The 27,190-nt window shown below is 43.9% G+C and overlaps 1 protein-coding gene across 3 annotated transcripts in view; it reads right to left on the bottom strand.

Moving 5' to 3' along the window:
• Nucleotides 1-10,117: 10,117 nt before the first annotated feature.
• Nucleotides 10,118-27,190, bottom strand: part of grin1b (glutamate receptor, ionotropic, N-methyl D-aspartate 1b) — a gene marked incomplete at both ends in the record, with an annotated part of 28,881 nt that continues 11,808 nt past the window's right edge. For 2 of the 3 annotated variants that reach the window (XM_079756357.1, XM_079756358.1), the window contains 13 exons: nucleotides 10,118-10,183; nucleotides 18,904-19,049; nucleotides 19,168-19,277; nucleotides 19,574-19,735; nucleotides 20,070-20,227; nucleotides 20,744-20,892; nucleotides 21,401-21,513; nucleotides 22,053-22,171; nucleotides 22,366-22,530; nucleotides 23,297-23,424; nucleotides 23,918-24,053; nucleotides 26,361-26,447; nucleotides 26,634-26,781. In XM_079756357.1, coding sequence (XP_079612483.1) covers nucleotides 10,118-10,183; nucleotides 18,904-19,049; nucleotides 19,168-19,277; nucleotides 19,574-19,735; nucleotides 20,070-20,227; nucleotides 20,744-20,892; nucleotides 21,401-21,513; nucleotides 22,053-22,171; nucleotides 22,366-22,530; nucleotides 23,297-23,424; nucleotides 23,918-24,053; nucleotides 26,361-26,447; nucleotides 26,634-26,781 — 1,687 coding nt within the window. Of the gene's footprint in view, nucleotides 10,184-18,888; nucleotides 19,050-19,167; nucleotides 19,278-19,573; nucleotides 19,736-20,069; nucleotides 20,228-20,743; nucleotides 20,893-21,400; nucleotides 21,514-22,052; nucleotides 22,172-22,365; nucleotides 22,531-23,296; nucleotides 23,425-23,917; nucleotides 24,054-26,360; nucleotides 26,448-26,633; nucleotides 26,782-27,190 lie in introns of all 3 variants that reach the window. The other variant, XM_079756356.1, reaches the window with a different exon arrangement.

Raw genomic sequence — 27,190 nt, 5'->3', positions numbered from 1 at the left:
TGTGTGTGTGTGTGTGTGTGTGTGTGTGTGTGTAGGCATGTTACTCATGTCAAGTGATACACCAGCCACCTTTGTGTGTGTGTGTGTGTGTGTGTGTGTGTGTGTGTGTGTGTGTGTGTGTGTGCGTGTGTGTGTGTGTGTGTGTGTGTGTGTGTGCGTGTGTGCAGATTACACTAGCTATAATTTCAGAAGTGTGTGGTAGGCCTTGCTCTAGCTGTAATAAGCAGCTACCACACTGGAGCAGACTATAGCAGCATAAATACTCTCAGTTTAGACAGAAACCTGAGACACATTCCACAACCTGTGTGTGTATGTGTGTGTGTGTGTGTGTGTGTGTGTGTGTGTGTGTGTGTGTGTGTGTGTGTGTGTGTGTGCGCATGCCTGAATAAGTGAGAGAGAGAGAGAGAGAGAGAGAGAGAGAGAGAGAGAGAGAGAGAGAGAGAGAGAGAGAGAGATAAAGAGTGTGGAAATGGATGTTTTGTAGGGTGACTTGAATACATTGACATTGTTTTTGATCCGGTTGTAAATAAGATGTTTGTACCAATGTGGGTTAAATGTGTTTTTGGGTATGTGTGCCGTAAGAATGTCCTTCTATTGTGTTGCGTGTTAAATCAAACTAACATTAAGAAATACATGCTTATTTATATTTTCTATTTTGTAATTTTGGATGCCTCAATATCATATTTGGAGATTTAATGTTGATGTCCTGTTATTTGTATTGCATTTTGTATTCTTCTTGCAACTCAAAAGAAAGTGCCTCTTCATCTATCTTCATCTCTTCAGCATTCTTTTATTCTTCCGCTAAACAGTTTGAGGGGTCAATCGACAGAGCGCGTTGGGGCCCCACACATGACAGGTACTACCTACTATAGGCAGTGAAGCTGCTCTATGCTGGCTGGGCCATTGTTTTCCTATTGGGAGAGAGGGGGCAACAAGCTATGCAGAACCGTTGGGCTAACGCTCAAACTGCCACTGAGCTCTGCACTCAAAGTTCAATGATTTCCACCGCTGACCTTTCTAAGCACAACCTATATGATAACAGCTGTATGTGACAGAGCCTTATAGGGTCTAATAAGGGTCCCCCATCCTGTCAACTATCATTAATCAGTGTAGCTCTAAACATCGCTTTTACTGTAGGATATTTATTTCATTTTTTATTTATAAATTGGCCTTTAACACGGATATGTAGTAGGTAGTAGGGGTAATTTATAACAGGTCTAGCTCATTCAGTTAATTGCTTAGGTCTAGGTATGCAAATGCCTGCAATTAATATATTGTGAGAAACACAGACTATTTCATCCCTGTACTGAAGGACTATTGGGTCTAGCAGCAAGAGTTCAAGCAGTTCTAAAGTTGGAGCTGAAGAGAGAACACCTTCAGTTGTCTCTTCTTCACGAAAGCTGTAGATATGAATCGGCATGCGTTTTTAGATTTGGCTGATTTTCAGTTGCAGTTGGTTGTTGAGCATACAGGGTACCCCCATTATAGACCTTACCTTTGTTTGTCCAATCCTGAGGGAGAATTTGGTCCAGGGTATCTACACAGTATTCCTATGTCACCCTTTGTAACCTGGGTGTTCCCTTTTGGGTTTGTCAGTGTTTCATTTCGGTTGGTACCACTGCGCAACACGTTTCCATTGGGTTGTGTGTGGGACCGTAGCACCGGCTGTGCCTGGGTCACCTCTAGAGGAAGTGTATTCCCTAGAAGCCTGATTTCTAGTCCCTCTCTCTGGTTCCACCACTTCTGTCCCATCCAACAACAACTTGAGTGGGATTCATCACAATAAGGTCCATCTTGGTGGCCGCTGTTCTCCTCCGCACCAGTAGGTGTAATTCAGGTGCTTTGCTGAGTAGAATAGTGGGTGGTTCATCCTGTGAATACACTTCATATAACGGGACCTTCTAATTACAGCTATACTGATGGATGCTGATACAGCTTCAATGAAAAGTAGAGGTTCATCGATTTTGTAGGACTTCGTAGTCGTTCACTTTTTATTATCTATTTTAATTATATTATTAATTTGATACAATGCAAATCTATAATAATTAACATATTTTAATGAAACGCTAAATGTAAAAAGGCTTCCCCTGTGTAACATGCTGGCTCCACTTTTGAGGATTGATCCAAAGACAACACACACTCTACTCTATGACTCTGGACCTCATCCATATTCATTTTGAAGAGAAATAAAATGAAAGTCATTTTTTCTCAATAAATATGGAAATGAGCAGGAAAGAAGGCGCCCCCTTGTATGTGCGAGTGTGTGCCACACAGCTGCCTGAAACAGACCTCCCCTATCATGTGATACTTGAGCTGGGCTTTGATCTGCACCCTGAGCTTCCTGTCCCTTTCCAACTTGTTATTGGGTGCCCCTTCGAACCCCCCCTCCCCCTCCCCCCACCCTCTCCGCTGTCGTCTAAATATAGCGGCCATCAAAGCGACTGTACCCGGCCCTTCAGCTACCATGACCAGAGAAGAAAAAAGGGAAGAGAAGAGGTACCAAAACGAAGAGGAGAGCGGAGGAGAGGGGAGGGGAGAGGAGAAGGAGAACAGGAGGGATGATTTTTGTTTCCTTCTTGTAAGTGTTTTTTCTGTCATTTGTGAGCTATGGATTAGACTTGGTGTTCCATCATACAATAGCTGAGTTAAGGTATGAAATGACACGTGGGGAAGGATCAGGGTTAGATATTGGGGACTGACAATGAGCCATAATGGAGGATAAAGATCTTTTGAATCTGAATGAGGATTCTGAGGTGGGGGTTGTATGGGTGTTCTTGGCGAGGTTATGGTAGCTCCCACGCAATGGTCCTGACCCCGTTGTTTCTCTCTCTTTAATGAAGCTAGCAGGTTTCCCTGCTTGCCGTATTCTTCATCACATCTTTCCCTGGTCCCACATTACAGACGGGTTGTCATGACAACGGTATAGGCCAAGCGGAATGATATTCTGACAGATGGGGATCAATTGATCGGTTTAATTGCGCTGTACTGCCCCATAAAGCCTCCTGTTTAGCTACACAAAGGGTTGAACGGAGAACATAGCTTTAAAGGGTTTTATCCGGCATGATTTTCTTATCAATTAAATGGTAAAATTACAATTAATGTACAGGATACATTAATGAACCATTAATTGACATTAGTTACTGAAGTAAAGCATTATTTTACAGCATTAGAATAGGGGTTAGGGCTAGTATCAGGGTTTGGTTTAGGGTTAGTGGGTTGAGGTTAGAGTATTGTTATCCCTCATCCTATTAAATAATGCATACAAAATACCTTACAACATGAAAACCATCTTTGTTAACAATAACAACATTATTAGACCTTAACAACATTTGAATACTAGACATTGATTAACAATATTTACTCAACTGTAAGTGAATTGTTATTTACTGCATCAACTAATTGGAATTCATTGAAAATGAATTGACCCTTCTTGTAATGTGGTTAATTTATCATATCACATCATATTCATTTTCATCATCATTTTCATTGTAACCTCTGTTGATGCCTTGACGATCACATTCATAATTTCCATTATGCATGTCTTTATTACACCATGAACAAAACACACACACACACACACACACACACACACAAACACACACACACACACACACACACACACACACACACACACACACACACACACAGGGTTTCACAATTGACTCTAGCTAACTCGGGTTTCCGTGGGTTTCGGAGGTTCGGACCTTAAGCTCGGATGAAAGTACATTGAACACTGTTAGGTCTGAGTTTTCGCTCAGAATTTCGTGCGGAAGTAAAGCTACCCGAGTCCTCGTAGTTCACAGCACAACAATGGCTGCACATTTCGCTGTCATTACATTGATCGACGAAAGTGAACTTGCAGAAAGCATTAAGAGGCAAACTTAACACCCATTCTAACATTTGCATTACGACACAAGGCTTAAAATGTTAAATATCCCCATGATAAATTCTCATGTTCAACCATCGCAAGCAGTTATAACAACTGATTAATCGGATTCAGCAAAGATGCGCAAAGAGGCCCCTGCGAGCATCCATGCTTGTTGTTGTTATGAAGTTTAGTCTCAAGAACGATCTGTATTTCCGGTTTTATGTCATAGCCTACGAACTTCTGAGGGGCGTTTCCTGAACGATCTTATTTCGGAAGAAGGGAAGGTTTATGTAAAGACACGTTAACTATGAGCGTTTTGAAGGTGGCAAAACGTCTGCGCTAACAACAACTCTAGTGTCACCACTGCCTGAATGTTTTAAAAAGTAGTCCAATTCGGCGGGAAAAACATCCAATCTGACAACACTGCCTGCACGTCCTCCGTGCTCTAACCTCAGCATCAAGGAGACCAACTGAAAATCAAGCCAATATGGAACTTAAAACTGTGATTCTGAAATAGTTATAAAGTAATCTAAATTTGTTTTTCAGATTATTGAAGATACAAGTGTGTTGATTCGTTAAAATATTTGAACGAAGGTTAACGTTCAAAATTGCCCAAGTTATAATGTCTGAAGTAGTTGAAGTGGCAGAGAAGGCAGACGGCCCATTGACTTACATTGTAAAAAAAAAGCTGAAAAAGTGTAATAGTTTAAAAAGTTGAAAGAGTTGAAAAACGCAGAGAGGTAGCCATCGTAAAGAGCTGGACGTTTTGATAATTGAATGGTTTCTGTAGCTGAAAGTATGCAGGAGCAGTTAACCTCTGAAGAAACAGGCAAAAGGAATAAAGAAAAAGTAAGGAGAACAGTAGATGTGCCTGCAGTAGCAACCACACTAATGATGATGAAGAAAATTAAGATGCTGTTAATGTCATTTGACGAAGAGAGATGTCATGGTGGCCTCATTGTAGTGGGATAACTTGTACATTATGTACTTCGAGTTTTAATCATAAATGGTTCCACCGCTGGCTGGATTCAAAAAAGACAATATTTCTTCATTTTCATTTGATGTGTAACATAGACAGTTTATTTGAACAATTATTAAATACAAGTGATTTCTGTAATAAATGGTTATTAGAATACTGATAATTCTTGTTGACATCTTAATAGAGCATTGATCAGGCAGTTCAGAAGTGCTTTTCAGGTGACAGACAAGCTAAAGCACAGCTTGAAATATGATATCACAGTTTCAGGTTACGCTAGATTTAAACATAATATATCTTTGCCGATACCAGGTTTTAAGCTGGTATCTATTTGAATATGCAATTTTTTTTCCCATTATTTTTACCAGATAGCAGGAAATACAATTTTTAAACATAACATTGAAGATATCAGGTTTAAAGTCAAAGTTAAAGTGTTGTTTTCATCATATGCACAGTATAACCATCATATGCACAGTATAACCAGTATAAGCATAACAGCTGTCTAAAATACCAGGTTTGAACAAAATAGCTGTCTAAAATACCAGGTTTGAACATAACAGCTGTTTGGAGATTCCAGGTTTAAAGGACATCCCTCTTTGGAGATGACAGCATCAAACCTGATCTCAGCGTGCCCCTGTACAAGAAGCATTATCAGGCGTGTTAAACAGCACATGGAACCTCTCTTTCCAGCAACCCTCCTGTCCAACTGTACTCACTGATAGCTAACAATGTCACACTGGTACCAGACCGATAATCCCCAAGTTGGAGCGAGGTCCACATAGTGAGGCTGTAGAATGTGTTGGTAGCTCTTTAGATTATCTGTAACTTTGAAGCTTGTAGACAGCAAAGTTAATATAGAATCCCTCCTTTATAAAGCTTTTTTTCACACATGGATACTCATTAGCTATTCAAAATCAGTTATAAATGATTATACAATAATTAGATAATGGACATTTATAGTCCACCATAATGAACAAATTGTTTATAACTACCTGAATTGCACCAATGTATTTATTAGACATTATTAAGACATTGTAGTTAGTTTGTAACTCAACTAACTCTTCATTAATTATCTTTTAAACCATTTTCTCATTAATAATTGAGATTATTAGGAACTGTTTAATATTGAGTATTCATTAAGTAATAATGCTTTATAAATGCTGAATTCAGTATAAATTCACTCTTTACTTTATTACACTTAGTAATAAAGTAGCAGTTATTCTAAAGTGCTGCCAATGTTTAGCGTGTAAATCATGGAGAGGAAACTCATGATGGACATTAAACCAAGTCCAAAGGGCATCTAACCAGCTGGGTTAACCAGCTTAACCCAGTCATCAAACCAGCCTAACCAACTCATCCAACCAGCCTTACCCAGTCATCAAACCAGCCTAACCAACTCATCCAACCAGCTTAACCCAGTCATCAAACCAGCCTAACCAACTCATCCAACCAGCCTCACCCAGTCATCCAACCAGCTTCACCCAGTCATCCAACCAGCCTAACCAACTCATCCAACCAGCTTCACCCAGTCTTCCAACCAGCTTCACCCAGTCATCCAACCAGCTTCACCAAGTCATCCAACCAGCCTAACCAACTCATCCAACCAGCTTCACCCAGTCATCCAACCAGCTTCACCCAATCATCCAACCAGCTTCACCCAGTCATCCAACCAGCTTCACCCAGTCATCCAACCAGTTTCACCCAGTCATCCAACCAGCTTCACCCAGTCATCCAACCAGCTTCACCAAGTCATCCAACCAGTTTCACCCAGTCATCCAACCAGTTTCACCCAGACATCAGACCAGCTCCCCCAGACATCAGACCAGCTCCCCCAGACATCAGACCAGCTCCACCAGACACCAGACCAGCTCCACCAGACACCAGACCAGCTCCACCAGACACCAGACCAGCTCCCCCAGACATCAGACCAGCTCCACCAGACACCAGACCAGCTCCACCAGACACCAGACCAGCTCCACCAGACACCAGACCAGCTCCACCAGACATCAGACCAGCATCCAGTACAAAGTCAGAGGATGGAGAGCTGGACAGATATGAGTTAAATTTTACAAAATACTTTTAGCTTATAATTAAGCCATTCAAATTTCACATTAATATTATTATTGTTGTATAACATACCACATTATCTAAAATCAACATAGAGCAATGCAAGTACGAATGATAAAGCCTGAGTTTATATCATAAATGCTCACAATGACCAACACAAACATCACTCGAAACCTAAGCTTACCAGAACCACCGGCTAATGTTCTTTTTCCAAGCTCAAATGGAAGGTCGTGGTATCAGTGTGTATCGGGTGGTCTGTACAACAGTTCTTGTTTTTATGTGACATGAAAACAACGCTGCATGAAAGCTGAAAGTGGTGGCTGAATGGACTGTGGGTGAGGTAAATGTGTATAAGGGCAAAGGTCACAAGCTTTACTCCTACTGAACCTCATGGATTACAAATGTATCTGCATGTAATGGTCCTCTGCTAGCAACATTACAGCCCAAAATTGGTTCTCTGGTGCAGAAACTCTGGGCAGGGGCAGGTTCGGACCCACATAGACCCATTAGCCCATATGAGTTTATGAGGGCATCTACTGGTAGATGTCATTCTGGTCGTACGAAGATACGGCACTAAAATATACCTCAGGGCACCATGTTGCCTATCACGTATAATATTCATAGAAAGATATTATACTATATAAAGTGGTACACACAACATGTCAGTGCTTCAAAGGATAAACTCTCTTATCTCTATTAAAGGCCCACAAACAGAATAATCTTTGTTAATTTACAATTCAAGTGAAATTACATGAATGATTGTACACAATATAAGAATGTTATCATTGGGAATTAAATATTTCATTTGTTATAAATCAAATAATAATTTTAGAACAAGAAACAAGTGTCAAATAAATCATGCTCCAGTTTAACTAAAATCCAATAAAATGCATAATCCCAGAATAAAGAGAGAAAGACAGGAAGGGAAGCGAGAGGAAACGAGGGAGAGAGGAAGAGAGGGAGAGAAAGAGTGAGAGATAGAGAGCGAGACAGAGACCGAGAGAGAGAGCGAGAGAGAGTGAGAGAGAGAGAGAGAGAGAGAGAGAGAGAGAGAGAGCTCAGTATAACACGATCACAGGATGTTGGAGCGGCTGAAGGTGACTGGTGTCATCACAGTGCGACGGAGCAGAATTTGACCTGAAAATAATTTCTAATCTCAGTATAAAAAGCAATTATTTTTTATACGACTAACCTGTTAAACCTGTTACGACTAACCTGTTAAAAAAAAAACATAATATGAAGCAGCAGCATGGATATTAACATACAAACATATAAACATAGGAACAAACCTCTTTTTTTGACATCAACTGTTTTGCCTCAGCACTGTGGCCTTAGTAGCACTTGGAATTGTGATTCAATGGATTTACAAAAAAAATTCTGCCGTAGTTATTATGAAATATATACGAATAAAGTTGCACATAGAAATGGCATGTTTTTTTTGACTGATGGCTGTCAGCTCTGCAGCAGGGATTCACAACCTACTGTCATTTAGAACCCAACCATAACCCTTTATCACTCTTGTACCAGATAGACCTATTTATATTACAGTAATGATGCATTTCATCACAAAAATACAATTGACATTGTTTTCATTACAATGTATATAACAAAAAAAAGGAATAACAATTTGGCGAATCACATGCAGTACCCTCACATAACACTAGGGACGGCCCCGGTGGTAAATCCCTGCTATACAGCTATACATTACAGTGCTGGACAAACCTGCCAACATCATAACACCTGCATTCTACTTTCAGCATAAGCCGTATTGAGCTACATAAATCTGATGGGAAATGTGGGCCATGAGGCTTATCCACTGGACACTTTGTAATGTATAGCTGTAGCAAGGTGCTCAAGTACTGAACAAATGATCTCAAAATGCAAACAGAGTAAGTGTTTGAAGTCTGTCTTGAAGAAGCAGCAGCTACAACTCACTCAGCATTATGCATATGCCCTGTGCATGTCTAATGGCCATTGGTCCGGGATAATGATAAGCTACTCGACCCGTGTTCATTGGTTCCAACTGGCAACCAGTGGGTCCTCCGATATATCCAGGGGCGTGTCCAAGTTGGTTTGGTGGGGGGAGGGGGCAGGAATGGCACAGAACAACACAGTGTAATCACTAAACTATTCTGTTGACTGCCAGCCTTAGTTGGGGTGGCACATGGGGGGGGGGGGTCCCCCTTTCCTGGACACACCCCTGGATATATCCATTAGGAATATACAACCAAAATGTATTTGATGATATGACTTCCAGTTGGCTCTCCGTATCTTAGAAAGACAGCCAAGCGAGTTACCCTTCTGAACCTCAAGTAAACCTCTTTCCTATCACAACCCAAAAGGAAAAGCTAAACGGTAATCCAAAACACATACCTTTCTAAACCACGTACAGTTAAACATACATATAACATATGAATACGTACATATAGTATAGACAGAGATACATATATAGCTCTGACTAGCCAGCTTCACGTGTTCTATGTAATCTCGAGAGTACAGATGGCAGCTACATCAGCCCTGTGCTGTGGAATGTCTGTTTTGTTAGGACGTGAGTTTTTGTTCTTTCCGACAAGGACTCATCCCAGGATGGTGTTCTGAAGTAAGTTCCCTTGGTTACTTCACATTACTGGTCAAATACAGAGATTTCAATCTAAACTACAGGTGGTTCAGTCTGAACTACAATTCAGGTGGATCAGTCTGAACTGCAAGTCAGGTGGAACAGTCTGAACTACAAGTCAGGTGGATCAGTCTGTACTACAAGTCAGATGGATCAGACTAAACTACAAGTCAGGTTGATCAGTCTGAACTACAAGTCAGGTAGAACAGACTAAACTAGAAGTCAGGTAGATCAGTCTGAACTACAATTGAGGTGGATCAGTCTGAACTACATTTTAGGTGGATCAGTCTCAAATACATGTCATGTGGCTCAGTCTGAACCTCAACTATGTTACATGCTACACCATCTTTAAAATTGCACAGAAAGGAAAATGATTGCCTCTGTAAGCAGGATAAGAAAATGTGTGTGCATGTGTGCGCGTGTGTGTGTCTGTATCTAAAGTAGGTTTCAGTGATGGTTTGGGGATGAATGTTGGTGTTTGTGTGTTTGTAGGTTTGTGTGTCTTTGTGTGTGTGAGTGTTTTAGGCAGATTGAAAAGGTGTAGCAGCATGGATACTCTGGCTGGGATATTGAATGCCGTGGGCGTGTCTCAGACCACGGTGCTGACGGACGGATCCGAGAGGTTGAGCTGGCCAGTGATGTCAGTCGGGTACGGCTACAAGAAAGGGACAAACAAAGGAGTCAGCACAACATAGCCCGAATTCTATCATTTCATCTTCTTTTTAAGCCAACACCCCTCCCTCCTCCCCTTTTACAGAGCAGGTTCATGCTCAGATTCAGAAAGATGGAAATCCACCCAGTTATACACATTCAAGTGGTATGTGTGTGTGTGTGTGTTTGTGTGTATATGTCTATACCTTTGTATGTATGCATGTGTGTGTGAGTTTGTGTGTGTATGTGTATTTTTGTTTGTTTGTGTGTCTCTCTGTGTGTTTGTATATAAACGTGTGTGTTTGTTTGAATATAATATTATCAATGTAATAATGGTAATGTAGGGAAATCCATAAAACCTTTTATGGTAACAACATTTAATGAGCCAACAGAGCCTCATGTCTATATCCTGCTAACAATGCTAACATTGGCTGCACCATACTGTGTAATCTCTGTGTGGATCCATCTGTATTATAGTTATGTCAGAACATCAGTCCTGTTTCTAATGGAGCAAGCTGGTGGAATGATGCGACAGCAGCATTTGTGTCCCATTATTTACTTTGGCAAAGAGTTTCTACTGTTACTGTGGCCGCGACATAGCCACAAGGCAGGGTCTGTCGCTGCGTCTTAGACAACATCTTCTACATCCAAGCCAACATCAGTCTTAATGTTTTTCTATGTCTCTAATCAGTCAAAACCTTGATCTAATGAAGAGACCAAACCGAGAAATCGAAACATCTAAAACCCAAGCCTCTAGGTATTTTGGGCAGCCCTATTTCAAAATATAAATTCTGTAAGTTGGTGTGAAGCAACGCTCTCTTATGTTAGATAATAGCCCCTCTAAACCCTGTGGAATGTTATTGAGGGTCATTGTTACCAAACCATCGTACACACACGCACACACACACTATTATAGACTGGGGGTTGGTTTGTGTCCCTTCCACTCTACCTCTATCTATGGTTATAGAAGGACCCGGTCACTCAAGGTTTGTAGAAAGCACGATAGAATGACAGCCTAAAGCCTAAATTAGCTACCAATACCAGTCCTACTTGCAGAGGAGGAGTCAGTGTTTGTTTGTGTGTTAGCATACACCACAGAGTCTGGACACAACTCAAAAAAAACAGGTGCCATTGAAAGATCTGTAAAACATACTTTCAAAAACAGTTGACTAAGAAAGAGGAAGTCATTCTATTTCCCATGCAAGTAGTATGGGGATTGCTGAGTAGAGAAAACGTTGTCTCTCCTACATATTCCTGAGGACTGATTCTGTTAGGAGCAAACTGCATTGACAATTTGATTGCCACTTGAACCCCTAGGGTGTGCTTCACAGTGTTCCTGATAGGTGGGAATGACACAATGGGCGAAGGCTGCTGACCACGCTGAGTTGAGTATTCAAAGACATATAAAGGACAGCAATAAGAGAGGCAGATGGACTGGAACACCGTTTGAACTGGTGTTAATCCCCCCTTCCATCAACACAGTGACGGCCGAGCTGGGGGGATAAATGTGATGAACTGACAGAGCTCTTTAAAACAGAGGCTCCTGGCCAAAACATCCAGGATCCATGTTTAATCACAAAAATAAACAATCTGGAAAGCACATACACACACACAGACACACATACACACACACAAGTGCAGGTGCACACACGCACACGTATACACACACACACACACACACACACACACACACACACACACACACAGACATCTTGTCTGCCAAGCTGTCTGTATGTGTGTGTATTATAATACTGCCTAATAAACTGTGGATTCCAGGAGCCTGTTGAGTAAAATTAAATGAATAGATTAACAAACTAATTCTGCTACCATTGCTGAACATTAGACCTGCAGACTGAACAGAAAACAGGAGGAGTTTGTTTGTATAGTAAACCCCTAGAGGATGGAGGGAGGAAGGTTCAGTTGACCTCATGAAGGGATACACCCGACAGACGGCAGACAGAAAGGAGAGGACAGACACCAAGCATGGAGAGACACACATGAGGACAAACCGAGAAAACAGCGGAAGAGAGGAAGAGAGCACAGTCCTGAGGAGGAGAAGGATGAGGAGGAGGGGGAGGCGGAGGAGGGGGGAGGTGGAGGAGGAGCAGGAGGAGGGGGAGGCGGAGGGGGAGGTGGAGGAGGAGGAGGAGGGGGGAGGTGGAGGAGGTGGAGGAGGGGAAGGGGGAGGAGGGGGAGGTGGAGGAGGAGGAGGTGGAGGAGGGGAAGGGGGGAGGTGGAGGAGGAGCAGGAGGAGGGGGAGGCGGAGGGGGAGGTGGAGGAGGAGGAGGAGGGGGGAGGTGGAGGAGGTGGAGGAGGGGAAGGGGGAGGAGGGGGAGGTGGAGGAGGAGGAGGTGGAGGAGGGGAAGGGGGAGGGGGAGGTGGAGGAGGGGAAGGGGGAGGGGGAGGTGGAGGAGGAGGAGGTGGAGGAGGGGGAGGTGGAGGAGGAGGAGGAGGTGGAGGAGGGGAAGGGGGAGGAGGAGGGGGAGGGGGAGGAGGAGGTGGAGGAGGTGGAGGGGGAGGAGGAGGGGGAGGGGGAGGAGGAGGAGGAGGGGGGAGGTGGAGGAGGAGGTGGAGGAGGGGGAGGTGGAGGAGGAGGAGGGGGAGGGGGGAGGTGGAGGGGAAGGGGGAGGAGGGGGAGGGGGAGGAGGGGGAGGGAGATGAGAATATTCCAGTAAAAACAAGACAAAACACTGGTCCTCTATTCCACTGCATCGTCATAGCAACAACCTGGGTGGACGGACACCATGCAGTAGGAGAGCAGGGAAATGAGCAGAACAAAAGATGAGGGAGGGGGTGGGGGGGAGTGGCAGAGGAGGGGGGTGAGAGAACAGGCCAGTGGTCATAGATGATACCAGCATATGGCTGATTCAGTCCTCTCCCTGACCAATGAGAGGAACGCTACCATCCGGCTGAGGACACATAGGATTGCATGAGATACCATAGCGCCTCAGTCAGGAACATTTACACAAGACGGTTTGCCGTCAGTATCACAAACTTTAGCGCTACTATGCTACACTTCAATAACTCTGGTGCTCTCTTTGCTCGGTTTTGCAAAGCTCCCATAGCACCAGATATGTCTCCTATTGGTGTTCTGGGTCCAGCCTCCTTCCTAACCTCATAAGGTGTCAACATAGGGCTGTACGGTATGGACTAAAATGTATATCACGGTATGATTTGAGGCATAGACGCTAACGGTATTATAGCATTATATGTTTATTTTATCTTCTAATTTCGCTTCTGAAGGGGTAAAATACTGGCAGCAAAATGGAATGAAAAAAATATGCAAAATCTTTTCTCTTTTCTTTTTTAATCGCTGAAAAACATTAATGTTTAATAGTATGGATTTCTTTCTCCACTTGCTCGCGGACCTTGCCGTATGGTTTTGGCATTTCAATTTGGCTAAAGTGTTTGCGGGCAGGTAACGCATACCTGGGATTGAGTGTTTTGACCATCTCTTTAAAGCCCTTTCTATCAACATTTTGAAAGGGAACCATGTCCTTACACAGGTAAACAGTGTCGCCGTTTGTTATCTCGTTCCACCGCTGGCTTTTTTGGTCGTAAGGACTGGCGTTGGAAAATGCTTCACGCTACCAGCGTCTGTGTTGTACGATGTGGATTGAGAGCTCGTGAAGGGACTTTTGCGCAAGTACGCAGTCGCGCAAGCACGCAGTCGTGCAGCAAGCGCGCCTGCAAGCTTGCGCAATAGTATTCTGCCTGAGAAGGCAGTATCGCTGTCAAATCTGTCCCTGGGAAAAGTTTTGTTACAATATTTTTTCAGTAATTGCTTAAATACTTTTCTTTTTACATGAATAAGTAGTTATGTTACCGTATTGACGTGTTACTTACTTTGTAACGCGTTACACACAACACTGTCTCACGGTAATGTCAAAATCCATACCGTAGCGCAAATTCACACTGGTGTACTTTCTATACCGTTTATACCGTACACCCCTATGTCAACAGATAGCTTTTCTCAGTCGTCCTTTTCACCCAATGGTTTAGACCTCAACAGGGCCTCATTTGGTCCACTCGCTTTTAGCTTTTAGCTTCTGGCAGTTCGAGCGGCGATCAGAGGTACCCTGTCAATCTACAGCCCTAGCTAGACATATCTGCGTCCGAGTAATCACAAAGTAAAGAAGGAAAATGCCTCGGAAGTCCCTGTTTGAAGGGTGTAAATGAGGTGGATCAACTTAGGTCAAGACCAGGGTCAACAACATACCACTCTAGACACATCTTTCAGTCTCTGCATATGATTGACCAACAAGGCAAACATTGATATTATTAAAAAAAGCACATTTGATATGTCATTTCCAGGTCCAATTCAACATCTATTAACCATCATGCCATCATTAATAATCAGGGTAGAATATAACATGTCAGCCAAAATGTCTGTGTCTAATTTGAATCCTTCAGAATAGCTAATTTCAAGTCATTTTATATTTTATGGCTCTGCCGCTGAAAAGGCTTTCAGGCGGCTGGTCTAGAGGAGTGGGACGGTGAGAGGCATGCCTTCAGAAGCTACCTCTTAGCAGTAAAGCTCTCAGGAGATTGTATCACATAACAAACAAAACACGCTACAATGAGCAGCACACACACAGCCCTGCCTTTTAGAACCCAGCAACAACGATCAATATTTCATACGACAGAGGAATGAGCTTTCTAGATAATGAAGCGTATTCGGCGATTCTCCGTGTATCTGTCTGAGGGGGCTGCCCTTCTATATGGCGCACCGTGACTAAGAGCATTTCCCTGTGATTTAGCAAGGAACACGCATTAACATGTCAATTCATGTACATGTACATATACAGATGACATGGTCACCCTCGTCATTTATTGACGACTTCCACAGGTTTGAATGTGAAGAGAAACCTTTTACTGGATGAAAACACATATTTCACTGGGACAGCTTTAGTTTAATATGTATGCCAAAATATTTGTTTTAATTCTGTGAATTGGTAGGAATTTCTATTTATTTAACGCTGAATGTTTTCAACCTGAGAAATGGTAAATCTTCAAACCATTTGCTGATGAGAGGTGTTCATTCTGAACTCTGACTGTACATGTATAAACAAGATTAAAGGTCCCATTAAAGGTCCCAAAATCTCACTTTATGAGGTTTTCTAACATTAATATGAGTTCCCCTAGCCTGCCTATCGTCCCCCAGTGGCTAAAACTTGCGTTCGGTGTAAAGCAAGCACTATCCTGCTCGCCTTTGAAAAAATGGAAGCTCAGGCGCGCTGATTTGGAATGTGGCCCCATATGTCGTCATAAGGGCCAAGCTACCAATGCCAATGAGACAATGAGCTACGACCTTGCGAGCACCACGTGTGTGTGTGTGTGTGTGTGTGTGTGTGATTACACACACTGTAACGCAAGTGTTGTACACTTCTTTGCTGTTTGGATAACCGTTCTGCTGTTGGTTTTATGGCGCATAACACGTCCTCCGACGTCTCTGGTATTTCCACAACGAGACTGTAGTGGGGGTTATCTCAGCCAGTGGTGAGCCCTGCTGCCACAAGGCACAACCGCCGCGAAGCACCGCCGCCCAGCATTGGGCAGCGGGCAGCAGGCAGCGCGCGGTTCAGTCTACTTCAGATTGATGTGGACGTGGAAGAACCAGAGACGTCGGAAGACCCGACGCAGTCATTTGAGATCCATAATATCGTCTGGAGAAGCAAACAGCTTTTGGCCGTGATGATATATATTATATGATATAGATATCTATGTATAATATGATATTATTTAGATATAGAGCTCTAGGACTCCCGAATATTTATAGAACATGGCCATAGGCTGTGTGCACCTCGCCATTGTGATACATCCACTGTAAACAGAGCGCATGGTACCGTGGCTGCAAGCTGCTCGGGGCCACAACCCCACCCTCCTCCTGGACCCGCCTCTCTCCTCCTTATTTGCATTAAAGCTACAGACACCGAAACGGCGCGTTTGGGGAAAGCTCAATGTGCGACTGGCTCATAGTGGCTGTAATTCTGCACCACGGCTGAATTTCGGGAACGTATTCAAATACTATGTTAGGGGCCCACTAATATCCACATTAAAGCATCCATAAAGTAGCATGCCACGGGACCTTTAATAACGGTCCTGTATTGTGTCTATGATTAGTCACTCCCCTGTTTCTTTAATAGTAACGGTGGTTTGACGGCGGTGCCCCGGGGCGGTGACTTTATTCAGGTGTGGTACAGCTTGTTTCTCCTTTCATGACTAAAAGGTCAGCGTCTGCTGTTACCCAGTGTGTGTCTCTGCTGCCAAGCGACCAGCCTGGGAGATCCCCTGCTGTCATGGCCCCCGCTCCCTTAAGGGGTCCTCACAAGCACAGGCAAGCTAGATGGGTGGGGGTGTGTGGTTGTTTGTGTGTGTGTGTGTGCATGTGTTTATCTAAAGCAATATACTATATAATATAAACACCAATGTTGCTCTAGTTGTAGCGTTAGCACATGAGCTTCATATTTGACTGACCTGGCCTGCAGTTGTGTGTTGGTGTTTCAGGTTTAGGGAGGAGTCTGTGTTTGGTTTTTGCCCTTGATCTATGCGAAAGGTGTACCATCCTGTCGCTGCACTCTCTCATATGGACCAGTCTGGGCTCTGTTTGTGTCACACGGTTTGTGTGTCATCAAGGTATTTTGTTCAGCTCCGGTTTTACCGCAACTATTTGTACAATACCTGGGTTTTCCAATTTCAGTTTTAATCTCTGTTGGATTAGTAACAGCTGCTTTTTTGTTTTCCTTCGGGTCACAAACACCAGGGGGTCAGGTGCTCACTCACATAGTAAGTACGTCAATCCTAGTTATAGAACCTGCGTTGTGGGAACACCACTTGTTAATTGCAATGTCATTTAACTGAGTTGAAATAACAGCCAAACAAATGCATAAAAATACTCACTTTAGGTAGTAAAGTAGAATAGATTTACAGTAGAATAGGAGTACAGTAGAGTAGCTTTATGATGAATTAGGTGTACAGTAGGGATGGGTCAGAATATACGATTATTCGATTATTTGTTTCTGAGGGTCAAATTAGATTGTTAACTTTGGACCGCTAGCATTTTTTCCCATTCAAATATAAAGTTTTTCACAAGCCATAACTTTGTTTCCCTTGTAACGCCTGAGGGTTTGACTTATACCTGGAATAATCATTACCATCCCATAAGGTTCTTATGCAACGGAAACGTTGTTCACTCCTCCAGTAAATAGGACGGACCTTAGCTACGACTTGGCAACGGGAGGTATTCTAGTCCGCTCAGCTATGAGCCAGAGAGCTAACGTTATGCATTGTGCATATTTATAATTCCAAATTCGTCCCAGCCTTTATACAACAGATATTCTAGGGTCTGTAGCATATAACCGCGTTGTCTGATTACAGTTTAATTAATTTTTCACAATTTACCAGCTCTCGTTTTGAAGACCGAATCATCGCGCCATTCGTTTCAATGGGATTTGCGACGGTCTATACTTTCCACATAAAGTGTACATATTCATAATTTGAAATTCGTCCCAGCCTTTATACCACAGATACTATAGGGTATATAGCATATAACCGCGTTTTCTGATTACAGTTTAATGGATTTTTCACAACAGACAATTTGACTGGAACTAGTTGTGAGGAGAGGGGGGAAGATCCTCCTTAACATTGTTGAGAATAAAAAATTTAGATTGCCCAGACTACTGTAATGAATTAATGCCCTTAAATATGACTACTTCAATGCCTTTGTATATGTAATGTTTGTTTCCCTGGGTAAAGGGACATAAGCACCCCCTATCACCTATTGACAATTACTTCAGGGAGGATGTTCCTTCCTCAGCCTCCATTGACTCCCATTAATTTCCCCGAAAGTGTTGGCGGCCGGTGAATAACATGGGGTTCAATGGAAGAGAGGAGGAAAGTCCTCCTCTGAGTGGGTGTGACTAGCTAAGGGATCTGGATCCCCCCTACATCTTTTCACGAATAGGCTGGAGCCCTGGCTGCGCTATGAACCAATAAGCAGGAGCCCTGGCTGTGGAGCAGCCCGGAGGGAGGGGTTATCCCCTCAAGTCTAGGCTACGAGAACCAACAAACCCGCTCAGTCGTATGCCTCGTTTCCACCAAGCGGTGCGCTACTGTTCGTTGCAGCACAGAGCGGCTCTGTTCGCTTATTTTGGCAGGGCTGCCCGCGGCCAGGCGGCGGAGCCTGCGGCCGGGGTGCCCGCGGCCAAGCTGCAGAGCCTGCATGGAGGATTGACTTGATCTATAAATGAAGACCCTTAATCTTAATTGGCTTAACACTATGATCAACATTCTGAAACATCCATTAACATCCACCTTTGCCTCAAAGGCCAAGATTTTTTTTATTTAGTTTTACAAATCAAGAGCAGGCCTGATTTGACTAATTGGCTATGCATCCTTTCCTTCTGCCTTTGTAGTCCAAGACATTCTGCCCACCAGCTTTCAAAGCACAATGCTGCCACTGGTGGATTTGTATCAATTCACATAATTATCCCACCCTGCTATTTTGTAGTTCACCAAAACACCCTGAAACAACCTGAGTCTCACATACTTATGCCACCATACGCCACTAACAGTGCAAGCAGGCCAATGGCTACCAAGCACGCAGTCCTCCCTCACTTTAAAAACCACCAGCCGGCACTGCAGTAGAGTACAGTAGAATAGTGCAGTAGGTGTACAGTAGAATAGAGCAGGCTTAGTTTAGATTTTAACAGTTTGGGTACGTACCTGTAGGTTCTTCCGCCAGACGTTGACAGCAGCAAAGGCGAGCTGCATCTGTTTCCTGCGGGCGTCTTTGTGTCGTTTGTAGGCGATCTCGATAAAGATGAGGAATATCCCAGCCACGATCCCCCCAGCAACCAGCATGAACACCCCTGAGGTGGATGAGATTTGTATTTGATCATAAATCCTCCTTGTTCATGTCTGTATATTAGCTTAACATCCTTCTGATGTCACGGTGTCTGGTCACTAGCGTGTGAGTCTGCAGCCTACCGGCCATGTTCTCGAAGGTGAGGGTGGCGGGGGCGTTGCTCCGGGAGTCACACTCCTGGTATCTAACCCACGTCTTGTCCAGGTCCTCCATGAAGCCATTCTCATGAGAGCTGAGGAAAAGATGGAAAACAAACCAAATTCAGCACTTTGTCATGTTACTCAAGATCCTCTCGTTCCTCCAGTCAGTCATCATGGGAACCAGATTTACTTGTGTTGTGTTTATTGACAAAGGATCCACTAAGTGTACTATTAACTATATAATCAGTTAACGACTTTAAGTGATTTTGATTTTTGTAGATTCATTAACAACATGTGTTGATCTTCTTGCTCAGGGACAGCTGCAGGGAGGCTGTGCAGAGGCTGGGGTTTGCCCTAAAGACCACGTTGGCGGTTTGTCATGGCGTACCTGAGAATGGCCAAGGATACGTTCTGCTTCCAGGGACTGTCTTTCCTCATCCCGATCCCAAATCCGGAACGAAAGAAAAGCTCCCCAGTGGTCACCAGGTCACACTTCTGAGACGCTTCAAACTCCAACACAGCGCTGTCCCAGATGAAGGCATGGAGCTTACTGCAGGAGACCACGACAGACAGGAAATCAATCTTCTGCTCTCTGTCTTGTCATCAGTACCCATGCTAATGCTGCAATACAACATTGGACACAGGTAGGCCACTATAGAGCTCCTGCAACCATTTCTGAATTGTTAACTGTGTTCATGTTTAATAACTTGACTGGGTAAGTATTGACTGATCAAGGTACAAACTAATGAATACTTGTCTATTGACATCAACATAGAAATGAAAGTATTGACACTGTGTGTTTCTGTTTTTTTTCTGATATATTCTTTAAAATGTGTGCTCTCAGTGTGCCCAGTGATTCTGTGCATTTGTGTAGGAGGCCATACGTGTCACGGACAGCCTGGATGGCTTCTGCAGCACTCTCGTAGTTGTGTTTCTCCATGTGCCGGTACATGGTACTCAGCTCCACCTGCCTCCGGAAGTAAATGTCCACCGAACTCTGCTTCACTGTGGCGTAGATGAACTTATCTGATGGGTTACGCAGCTGCCGGATCCAGAACACAACATCACAGCGAGGTCACTATCCACCATGACTTTAGCAGAGTTAAACACCACGACCTCTGGTGAGTAAGGTCATTGCACAGCATCATAGAGCAAAGCACAGCGGCATGTTAAAATACAATAGAGTTGAGTAGAAAGAAAAGGACAGAGTAGATAAACAAGAATATACGAGAATGCAAAAATGATTGACTAATAATGCCAGGCCAGTATGAAGTGAAGATGTGTCCTATAGATTCAAGTCAAGTAGAACAACATAGAATAACATTTGTTTACAAACTTAAAACAACTATTGCCACACGCAAATTGAGTTCACGATTAAATTTGAGACCTTAAAAAGGTCTCAAATTGAGACCTTTTTTATATCACTGAACGCAAATGCTGTTCCGCTGTTTCTCGTGTAACCGAGTCCTAAAAACAGAGAGAATGCTATTTTTTCAAACGTATGGGTCCGAATACGTGTGACCCGGGCCTTAGGGTAGCTGGGTAGTGGAGTGGGTACCCTGGGGTCATTGATGCCGGTGATGCGCTCCTCAGGCCGGTCCAGCACCAGGAAGGCTGCCAGGTTGGCAGTATAGGAAGCCACGATTATCATGGCGAAGCCTGCCCACACCATACCCAAAATCCTCGCTGAGAAACTCCGGGGAGCTCCTGCAGACACACACACACGTACACATTCTGTTGTAGTGCATCGTAACATATAGCCTTGTATTGTATAGTAAAGGATAGTATAGTACCATATAGAACTGGTTAGTATTCTATAGTATTGTATAGTAATCTATTATAGTATCGTATCATAGTGTTTCGTATCGTTAAATATCGCATTGAGGAGTAACGTATCACAGTGTAGTGTTAAGTAACATATTGTATAGTAGCACATAGTATAGTCTTTTATCATGTTGTTTCATATCCATATTGTATTGTATCCTATCGTATCATATCATATTCTATGTAAAGTATCCCATTGTATCGTATCAATATAGTGATATGGTTCACACACCGACGGCAGAGTCAGCCATGCAAGGGCGACAGCCAGCTCGTCGGGAGCAGTTAGGGTAAGGTACCACCTCGAGGTAAGGGACACCTCGACACTCAGCAAGGAGGAGCCGGGGATTGAACTAGCAACCTTGCGGTTACCAGCCGGATAAAACAGACCCACCTTCTCCTATCCCAGAATTCAACAGGACTCCCCACGAGAACCACATGGCCGAGGAAAGGGTCAGGGCATCTTCCTCCTCTTCTTCACTATTCACTTTAAACCTTCCAAAAGGGCTGCACACACACACACACACACACACACACACACACACACACACACAGGATGTATAAATTTTGATTGATCGAGTTAGGAGATATAAGAGGAGATACGGTGATCAAGATGTTGTTAGGAGGTGAAGGTGACTGGAGATGGGGTTAGGATGTGAAGGTGACTGGAGGTGGGGTTAGGAGCTGACTGGAGGTGAGGTAAGGATGTGAAGGTGACTGAAGGTGGGGTTAGGAGGTGACTGGAGGTGGTGTTAGGAGGTGACCGGAGGTGGGGTAAGGATGTGTGGGTGACTGGAGATGGGGTTAGGATGTGAACGTGACTGGAGATGGGGTTAGGAGGTGACTGGAGGTGGGGTTAGGAGGTGGAGGTGACTGGAGGTGTGTTTAGGATGTAGAGGGGACTCTTGAGGTGGGTTAGAATGTGAAGGTGACTCTTGAGGAGGGGTAGGGTGTGAAGATGACCCTTGAGGTGGGTTAGGGTGTGAAGGTGACTCTTGAGGTGGGTTAGGGTGTGAAGGTGACTCTTTAGGTGGGTTAGGACATACCTGAATCGGTCTAGTAGGTAGAGCATCACTGCCACCACATGGACCGACAGGCCAACCAATAACCACAGCGTGCTTTGAAACGGCTGCATAAACGAATCCAGCGTACTACGCGGGATTTCCTATACACACACAATTGCACATGGCACGCAAAAAACCGCCCACAAAATAGTTAAAATACTGGAAATAAACAAATATAAGAAAGGGAATGAGAGACACAAAGAGAGAGAGACATGGAGTGGGAGAGAGGGAGAGAATACTGGGAGTACTGGTTACCAGTTTAGAACCGCCAGATAATATGGATAACAAAGTGTACCTTTTTCACCAGGATGGTGAGGCCCTGGTACTTGAAGGGCTTGGAGAACTCAATGTACTGAGCACGCTCGTTGTTGATGGTGAGAGGCGCTACGATCATGTCGGCAAGACCGCTCAACAACTCTCCCATCATGCCGTTCCACTCCTTCTTATTACTGTTATTTACCTGGAGAAAAGATCAACATGAGTGGAAAGGTTAATAGCTAGGTGGTTGGTGGCAGAAGGCAGTGTTTTTCCAATGATGAGAACTCTGTGCAAAGGGTCCATTAACATCATAGAGAAAAGACAAACACTCATCATGAGCCAAATCATCTAGACCAGACCAAGCAGAACAAGAATAAACCAAGGGGGCATTATTGACTACACATCCAATAGTCTACACATCCACTGGTCTACACATCCAATACTCTACACATCCACTGGTCTACACATCCACTGGTCTACACATCAAATACTCTACACATCCACTGGTCTACACATCCACTGGTCTACACATCCACTGGACTACCCATCCACAGCTCTACACATTGACTAATCAACACGTTCACTGGTCTGCACACTCACTGGTCTACACATCCACTGGTCTACACATCCACTGGTCTACTCATCCACAGCTCTACACATTGACTAATCAACACGTTCACTGGTCTACACATCCACTGGTCTACACATCCACTGGTCTACACATTCACTGGTCTACACATCCACTGGTCTACACATTTACTGGTCTACACATTCACTGGTCTACACATCCACTGGTATACACATCCACTGGTATCCCCTTTCACTGGTCTACATATTCACTGGTCTACACATTCACTGGTCTACATATTCACTGGTCTACACATCCACTGGTCTACACATTCACGGGTCTACAAATTCACTGGTCTACACATCAACTGGTCTACATACTCATGGCGGGGGTCACTTACTCGCTCCTGCGTGCCAAACTTGCCATCCGCCACCAGGTGAACCTCGTAGGTGAAGTTCATGTTCATGGCAAGTTTAATCAGCAGGTCGATGCAGAAACCATAGCAGCACTGAGGCACTATGGGCTGTCCTATGGGGGTGGGAAAAGACAGTTAACAATCAATTATATTGTGTGTACTTATCTTAAATGGGTAGAGTCAAGCTTGGCTTATTTCTAAAATATGATAGAACTACTTACGTGTGTTCTTTAAAATCACAACCTATTACGTCAACATCTAACATTGAAAATGTAATTGGTTCTGGTTTGGGTTCTCAAAATTAGACCAAGGATGTCAATGGTCCAATTTCTCAGATAATTTTTCCAAGTGGAAAGTGTTTGTGCAAGAGAGCGTGTGTGTATGTGTGTGTGTGTGTGTGTGCGTGTGTGTTTCTTTGCATGCGTCTGTGAGTGTGTGTGTCTGTGTGTGTCTGTGTGTGTCTCTGTGCATGCGTGTGTGTGTGTGTGTGTGTGTGTGTGTGTGTGTTTTGCATGCGTGAGTGTGTGTGTGCGTGTGTGTGTGTGTGTGTGTGTGTGTGTGTGTGTGTGTGTGTGTGTGTGTGTGTGTGTTTGTGAGAGTGTGTACCTGGAATGGTTCCATTGGGTCCGGTACATATGACCTTTTTGATGAGGACTCCATTTACTGTGTACTCTTCTCGGCACGTCCCGTCATTCTTGGTGGGTTTGACGTAAACAAATGGCTCCTGGTGTATTGTCACAATCTACACACACACATAGACACACACACACACACACAAACACACAGACACACAGACACACACCATCACAACCAGCCTCAACGTCAATCTGTGTCAGAACACATCTTGAACACATCTTGCTCCCCCTACCACTAGTCAGAGCACTATAACTTCTTGTTACACAACAAATGGGAGAAATAGGCAGAAGGGCTTGTATTAATATCTATTACTATGACTATAGCCACTATAGAGTCTCAACCAATATATAGATGTTTGAGTTGAAATCATTACATTAACCACCCAGCTTGAGTCTGATTGGCTACTGGCTGAAAGGGACTCCACATTAATATGTGACTATCCATATAAAGATAGTCACATTAATGTGTGACTATCTTGCTACTACAATAGCAGGCCTGTCGCACCAGTTACTCAAGTTGTTCATGTGCGCATGTGCCAAGCAGCCTGCAGCTCACACACATACACAGCATGCGCGCATTAATACACTGCATACACACTCCGCACGCACACGCACATGCGCACGAACATACACGGAAACGCACCAGACACGCACACACACACACACACACACGCACCCGCAAACACCGCATGTCAAGACAAAGGCAGCGACACATACACGGAAGCGCACACACACGCGCGCACACACACGCGCACACACCGCACGCCAAGACAAAGGCAGCGCCACACTCGCCGAGGTAAGACGTTATGTTTTTAAACATAACGGCTCCGCCATCGACACACGCACAGGTAAGAACACACACACACGCACGCGCACACACCGCAGCGACACTCGCCCAGGTCAGACTATGGGGCCTGTCTTGCATCCGGCGCAATTGACTTTCTCACTGGCGCATGTGTCGTTGCTAGTTTGCAACTGGCGCAGAGCGTTCTTTTCCCTCCTGCGCCACGCGTCGGTAAATTAGGGAATGATCTTGCGCCCCAAGGGGCGGTTCGGTGTAAGGAGGAGGTGTGTTCTGGCGCAAACGTTCCCTGGTGCTATTTTGCAGTTTCAGAAACCACTTGCGCCACAAACCAGGAAATACCTGGTTTAAAGTCAGTGGCGCGTTGTTCAGATGCTATTTTAAGGGCGCATGCATAATGTTGCTTGCACCTCGTGCATACACTTCGCTTCTCTCATCTACCTAGCCACACATTCTTGGTAAATTATTTGGGAAAGAACAGCTGATACAGCGGTAATAAGTTGTACTTGTGTAGGATTGAGGATTTGATCGTGAGAAAACATTGTTTTACCGCGAGTGAGTGTTAAAAAGAATTAATGAATGCAGGCGCGCGTGTGTGAAAGTGTAAAAGAATTAATGAATGCGGGCGCGCGTGTGTGCGTCCATCTGTTTAAACACAAACTAAACACGTAACGCATAATACAGTCCATGGCAATGTTAACGGGGCTACACATGCATATTAGGAACACAAGCCGATAACGATAATGCACACAATACTGAAGAAACTGTGTTTATAATGTATTGCGTATATCATTAAATAGAACCACAGTTACCGCATATCATATGTGTGTTAAGTTTTCTTTGCCGAAATTTATTTGAGGACTCAGTATTTCTGAAGTTGTGGAAGAAAACCTTATTCCATGTGTGAATTAGGCCATATTATTTGGCCATGAACTGAGCCATTTGAAGTTTGAAATTCATGTGCATCTGTCTCATCGGAGACTGGAGACGCGCTGTCAAAATATCAACTCGTCAGATTCAAATGCGCTCATGGCTCTTAAAGGGGATGGGAGCTGGCACTCTCATTGGTTTATTACACGTTACGCCCAAACCACACCTACGGGTAATTAGGCTACTTCAGACCAACCCTTTTTAGATTTGCTCAAGGCGCAAAAGTCAATTTTGCGCCGGGAAACTAGCAACATCGTCATAGAACCGGGGCAGGGGGGGAGGCAGGGGGTAGTCACTCAACCATCTTTCTGTTATATTATGCATTGTTATATTATGCGCTCAGAAATTTGTTACATTGTCGACTGGGGTTTCAACATTATTGCTATGGGTTTAATTACAACTAGAGGTTGAGCGCGCGCAACATGCGCGCGAAAACTCTAGTCTGTATAAAGATGTTCACAAATATTGATAAGCTTTGAGATGTTGTTGCATTATTTTTAATCTACGTTTGTCTGTTTTTTCTTCATTACGCAGGTTTCAAGTTATAGATGTAACGTTGACAGGTTTGGGTAAGCGGTAGCTATAGCTATGATCTATGGTTACATGAATGGTCCCTAGCCATTTGCCATATTGACTGGTTATGCATTGACCACAGCCCCTGTGTTAGATCGGGGTTTTGTACCTTGAGTCTAGTTGACATCTGGTATCCTCTGGGCTTCTCTGTCTCACCTCCTGGCCAGATGATCTTCCTCTGAGCGTTCATTATAACCTGGTTATGCACACAAAAACACCCACTCACACACACACACACACACACACACACACACACACACACACACACACACACACACACACACACACATGCACAGTGGAGAAGTTAGAGAAAAGATTTGGTGCACACCGCTTGACCAAATGGAACTAATGGGAGGTTGGTGGTTGGGTGGAGATGGTGTACCTGTGAGCCGTTGAACACTCCAACTTGAACCAGGCGCCCAGGTTTCTGCTGGTTGATGATGCTGTAGGTAGCAAAACGCCTGTCTCCATCATCGTTGAACTCGATCCTTCCTGTCAGACCGTCGGGGTACTTTGCTGACATAAGCACCCTAGGGACCAACCAGAAAGCACAACAACCACAACCTTAAATGACCTTCCCAAAGGTCAGTTGACACTTTTTATTATCAAGGATTTTATTGGGCAGCCCTGTTGAGAAGCCAGAGGTGTGTGCTGGTGGGTTCAGGCGAGGACAGATGTGTGTGAAGGTGTGTGTGCAGGTCTGGACAGGTGTGTATGCAGGTGTAGACAGGTGTGTGCAGGACCAGGACATTACCAGTACAGAGGATGTTGAAAGAATTCCTTTCATTATATATATTCAATTTCTAGTTGTGTTTTTTTCCAGACATGGTTATTGATTGGGAGGCTTTTTTTAAAATGCAGTGTAATAAGAGTTTATTAATTGAATAAAATAACCAATCAACGGCTCTTTGTAATATATGTTAGAATTTGTTGTAACAT

The sequence above is a fragment of the Pollachius pollachius genome (genome assembly GCF_949987615.1).
Source record: "Pollachius pollachius genome assembly, chromosome: 1".
Classification (NCBI taxonomy): Eukaryota; Metazoa; Chordata; class Actinopteri; order Gadiformes; family Gadidae; genus Pollachius; species Pollachius pollachius.
This window is presented reverse-complemented; position numbering and strand designations above follow the sequence as displayed.